This window comes from Danio aesculapii, chromosome 24 (genome assembly GCF_903798145.1).
Source record: "Danio aesculapii chromosome 24, fDanAes4.1, whole genome shotgun sequence".
Lineage (NCBI taxonomy): Eukaryota > Metazoa > Chordata > Actinopteri > Cypriniformes > Danionidae > Danio > Danio aesculapii.
In genome coordinates this window covers 12871135-12877134 of record NC_079458.1, presented here as the reverse complement: position 1 = coordinate 12877134, position 6000 = coordinate 12871135, and the positions used below count along the sequence as shown (strand labels likewise).

At 33.8% G+C, this 6000-nt stretch overlaps 1 protein-coding gene across 1 annotated transcript in view; it reads right to left on the bottom strand.

The window, feature by feature from the left end:
• Window positions 1-6000, bottom strand: part of col11a1a (collagen, type XI, alpha 1a) — a 130497-nt gene that overhangs the window by 87910 nt on the left and 36587 nt on the right. The window contains exons 6-7 of the mRNA XM_056451152.1: window positions 3881-3967; window positions 1451-1549 (exon numbers count right to left, since the gene is read on the bottom strand). Coding sequence (XP_056307127.1) covers window positions 1451-1549; window positions 3881-3967 — 186 coding nt within the window. The remainder of the gene's footprint in view (window positions 1-1450; window positions 1550-3880; window positions 3968-6000) is intronic.

The following is a 6000-nucleotide window of genomic DNA, read 5'->3' as shown; positions in this document are numbered from 1 at the left end:
TGCATTTGATTACAACATTGCTTACCACATTTTCATTAAGAAAAAACACCCCTATTCATTATATATCTGCACAATCCACGATAAACACATAACTGGTTAATACATCTAAAGAAAATGGCTGTAATAGTGGAATACTGTTAGTTCTGATAACTAGTACTAGAATTAATCAACCATTTTAGCAGCGAATTTGATGTTCACGTTAACATCAGCTTTGTTTGTGTCACTTATTGAGAGAACTGTTTTGAATGGGACTTGCCATCTTATCAATGATAGTTTAAGCAACCAGTTCCAAAACTCAATCAGAAATTCTAACTTAGTTAACCCACTATCTGAGCCTGGTCAGTACCCGGATGGGAGACCACATGGGAAAACTAGGTTGCTGTTGCAAGTGTTGTTATTGAGACCAGCAGGGGGCGCTCAACCTGCAGTCTTTGTGGGTCCTAATGCCCCAGTATAGTGAAGGGGATGCAATATGAGACGTTAAACCGAGGTCCTGACTCTCTGATGTCATCAAAAATCCCATGGCAATTCTTGTAAAGAGTAGGGGTGTAGCCCCAGTGTCCTGGCCAAATTCCCTCCATTGGCACTAACCCATCATGACCTCCCAGTCATCCCCATCCACCGAATTGGGTGCATCACTGTCTATCCACTCCACCAATAGCTGGTGTGTGGTGAGCGCACTGGCGCCATTGTCCTGTGGCTGCAGTCACATCATCCAAGTGGATGCTACACACTAGCTGTGGTGTGGAGAGACCCCTACCCCTTGTGATTGTAAAGCACTTTGGGTGTATGGCCAAACATGATAAATGCACTATATAAATACACATTACATTACGTTACATATTACATACTCCACTTGTTCCAAAACTGTTTGAGTTTCTTTCTTCTGTTGGACACAAAATAAGATAACCTATAACCATTGACTTCCATAGGAATTGTTTTTCCTATTATGAAAGTCAATGGTTACAGGTTTTCAGCTAAATTCAAAATCTATCAAGAATCAAGAAACTCAAAAAGGTTTGGAGCCGCTTGAGTGTGAGTAAATAGTGAGTAAATTTTCATTTTTGAGTGAACAATCCCTTTAAATCATTAAATCATTAAAAAGAAATGATGTTTTTTTTTTCTTAATGCAAACTTAACCATCATTGATATCCACAACAGGAAGCTGAAATCCATTGAGAGATATCTACTTGATATTCTCGCCGTGTCTGAAGTTTCACATCACAGGAAGGGGAGAGCCTAAATTTAGATCTTAGCTTTTTATAGTGAATATCAGCTTCATGTGGATGAAACAGTTCCCTTACAGTGACAATCAAAAGCACAGAACAATTTCCTCAAATTGTTTTGTCATTTCATATCAAATACTTCCTCATGCTCCAGGATTTTTCCTCGTATTCTCCCACATTAGTGACCCTCGGCCTATTGTTAGAGTAAATAACCAAATGATTACCTGGTTCGGTCCAGCGGTTGCGACAGGCGTTTTGGAAGCATCTACTGTTCCGTAGTCAAGTTCACTGTCTGTATAGTACTCTCCATCTACATTGTTAGGCTACAGCAAGTTTCAAAGTGAAAAGGAAAGAGGAAGAAGATAAGAAAGGAGGAATTAACACAGTTCAAGCTGTTTCCATAAGTGATCCGCAGAGACGGCACCTAGCAAAAGAATATACGGACGACTCGCTCAGACTATCATCAGAGATTTCCCTCAGCGAAAGAGAGATCTTGATGGGTTCTGACATCGACTACACTTGTACTATTACCCCTAGAATGGCTTGTCTTGGTGTTGGTGGCAGGTATCCATATCTCTTCTTCTTAGGCGCTAACTTTTTAGCCTGTTTTGGCTCCGGGTACTTATAGGGTTTGGCAAAAGATTTAGGGGACTTTTTTGTCCTCTTGGCTTTCGGGGAGACACTACGTTTCACCCTCTGGAAAAAGGTTATGGTGAGTGGGGAAAAGACACATGAGAACATTTGCATTAGAAGGTAATTGAGATCCTTTTCTTATTTGTCAAATGTAGGTTGCGTGAATAACTTAAAAAGATCATTCATTGAAAAATTTTAATTTACATTATTTACAGCTCAGACAAACTGGAAATATGTACCTCAGCCTAGATATTTACGGAATGTAAAATATGTTACTCCAGGTATGTTTCGTTGCACATTTCAGATGACAAATCCACAGAGGGCGCTGTCTACAATTTGGTATTAATTAATTTTTTCTTGTGTATTTTATAGGGATGCACAGAAATTAAATTTCAGAGCCGAAATCGAAATTCTGAATGCATGAGTACTTTTATATTTTAAGTTACTTAAAATATAACTTGACAACTTAAATTATATTGTTTTAAAAGCTAATAAAATAGCTACATTTTATTGAGCATGAACGAGTTGAGACATCGTTGTTTTACCAGCATTGCAATGACAAATCCACCACAGGGTGCTATCTGCATTTTGGTATTAATTGTTTTTTGGCGATGTATTTTATGGTGATGCACTGAAATTACAATTCCGGGTCGAAACCAAAAATTCTGGATGCACTTGGCAGAAAAGAGAAACAAAATGTTTTGTAATAAGTAATTTTAAATTTAAGTAACTTTAAATTTAACTTAACAATTAAAATTATATTGTTTTAAAAAGCTAATAAAAAAGCCACATTTTATTGACAGTGAACGAGTTGAGATATATACCAGCATTGCCATGACAAATCCACCAGAGGGTGCTATTTGCGTTTTGGTATTAATTATTTTTTTGCCTGTGTATTTTATAGGGATGCGCTGATATTAAAATTCTGGGTCAAACTGAAAATTCTGGATGCACTCGGCGGAAAATCTGTTTTATAATAAGTAATTTAAATGTAAATAACTTTAAATTTAACATAACCTAAATGATATTGTTTTTATAAAACACAAGTTAATAAAATAACCACAATTTATTGAGAGTAAATGAATCAAGAGGGGTCATTTTACCAGTGTTGTGGTACTGCAAGCAGCATGAACAAGTATACTACATAGTCAACGCATTGCGCATACGCATTGCGCCAACGCATTCGCATTGCGTCCTGTCAACACATTATTTGAGTGCACTTTGCTTTTTCCATTGAACGTGTGTTATGTGATTAGTTAACTATATTGGCACATAAGTGGAATATGCACAGCAGAATATTGAATTTTACCTGGCGACTTGTCACCAATGCAATGCTGCTTTTGCGCTTTGGTTAATACAACAGCAAAACCATCCTTGTGGTCCATTGAAATGAAAGGGTTTCATAGCGCAGTGCTTTCCACTTCCAGTGTGAAAGCTGCTTCACATCACATAGTGACTATGGCTGGAGGGAAAGTAAACTAGCATGCTAAACAGTGCTGGTCAGCATAGCTTCTTTTCTGCTCATATTTTCAACTGTTTTTTCTCTTTCATTGCATAACCATAAATGCCATTTTCAGCTAATAATGTTGAGTGCTCAAATCTGATGCATCCCTATTGTTTAAATCTTGGACGGCTTGTTACATTACCATAAAATATAACCAAGCAACCCACATTTGATTTCTTTCTCTTAACGCTAGATTTACAGATGTACAAACACAGACAGACAACATACACTATAGATGGGCAAAAGTATGTGAACCACTGCAGTAATTTCTGGGTCTGGCTATTTAAGTTAAACATCAGGTGCTTAAAATCTACCATACAACCATATAATCTTCTCAAATATACGTTTAATGTCAATACCACAAGATGTGACTGGAAAAAAAAGTTTGATTGATCCAAATAAACCTATAAATAAGCTTCATACTTCTGCCCATGTAATACAAATATATAGAACAAAAAAGGAGGTGTGGCCACACTATGATTGACATAACACACACGTCCCACATTCCTGCATTTACCTGCGGCTCAGAAAACTCATCAGTCGCTGTGGGTGTGCCTCCCTCGTAATAATCATATAAATCACCATATTCAACAGGGGTTGTGTACTGCACACAGGGAGAGGATGACAAAGAGGTTAGCAAAGCAACACACATGCAATAATGTAATCTACCCTAGGGTGTATTACATATTTTAATGGTTAGATATACTGTATAGTTGGTTTTATACAGTGCTGATGAATTAGATGTTTAAATCATTTTGAATGTAAGTCATGAATGCTGTCATGTTAAAAAATCTCTAAAAACGAAGCAAAAGTTTTCAGTTTGTGTTAAGCGTGCGTGAGTTCAGCACACATTGCATTAATTACAGTAATGTATAACATATGATGCACTTTTTCTGATAAATAGATGGGTGTTTAACGCCCTGTAAAAAGAGATAACAGCCATATGTTAGCTGCTTTCTGTGTTTTTCATCTTTATTTGTGTGTAAAATCCAATCTGCCTTCTAAAGCCAAAGTAGAATAAAGGGTAAAGTCTTTAAAATCTGTAAAATAACCATTTTTTTAAAGTTTAAGTAGGAAATTGGTGAAATATGGGATTTTATATCTCAAATACTCTATAATTAGACTCATAGAGATGTTAATTGTTAAGTTTTGAATATTAAAATGAGGTTAATACTAATAAATACATGTACAGCCATTATTAATCATAGTTCAATATTTACTAATGCACTATTAAAGCTTACTAACATTAGCTAATGCACTGTGAGTAAACATAAACAGACAATGCATTACTTTATTTTCATTAACAAACATGTATAAATACTGTATTGTTCATTGTTTGTTCATGTAAATAAATGCATTAACTAATATTCACTAATATTGTAAGGTGTTGCCCATTCATCAATTATTACACCTTTTAATTAATGAATGAATAGTTTAATAGATTTCTGGTCAGTTTGGCATAGTGGTTAGAGAAACCACTATGCCAAACTGACCAGAAATCTATTAACACAAACTGTGCTCCTTGAACACAAATAACGGCTGTCAGAGGAGCAGGAAAGCTGATAAAGCCTCTGTAGTGGAGCTCTCCAGGGCTTCATCCATCAAACACAAGTATATGTTAATCCTCATCCAGCATAAGAGCTCATAAAACAGCCGCTGCGCTGATGATCTGGGTCTCTTCATGGCTGGTGATCACTCAGCACTGAGTCGGACCTCATTCAGGCTGATTTATGAGCAGACCATGTCAGACACGTACAATGTGAGAGAAAGGGTTATTCATTTCTCACATTCTCCCTGTTTCAGCAGGACGTACTGGGTCAAAATGTTTTGCATACGGTGCCTTTGCTTAAAAGAGTCACTGTAACCTGGTAAATTTTTATTTGCATTATTATTCAATACTTTGTAGTTTGTCAGTTAAAAAAAATAGTATGCTTAAATTGATCAAATGAGTTTTACAGTACCTTTCAAAATTCATTTTATGTAAATTATTTGACATTAAAATTATTTATTTTTATTTTTTTATTAAAAAAATATATATTTTTTTATTTTTTATTATTTGTTTATTTTTTATGCTATATTTTATTACATTTTTATGCTATTTTCTATTTTTATGCTGTATTTTATTTTGCTATGTAAGTTTAATTTAATTGTATTTTTATTTTATTTTGCAGTCTAGTTTTGGTTAGGTTTATTCTGAATTAAATTAATTAAACAAAATAAAATTTAATTAAAATTTTCATGCTATTTTCTATTATTTATGCTGCATTTTTTTTGGTTATGTCAAGATTTTATTTGATTTTATTTGATTTTATTTGATTTTATTTGATTTTATTTGATTTTATTTTATTTTATTTTATTTTATTTTATTTTATTTTATTTTATTTTATTTTATTTTATTTTATTTTATTTTATTTTATAGTTTTGGTGAGTAGCCCTAATCTTGTATGAGGTTTCTTCTATTTATTATTAATAATAAATTAAAAAATCACAAAAATAAATCTCAATATATTTGTTGGCCATTCATCATGTTCCAAAAATATTTTATGTATTTATAAATCTTCTACTACAATGACTACTACTATTATTATATTATATTATATTATATTATATTATATTATATTATATTATATTATATTA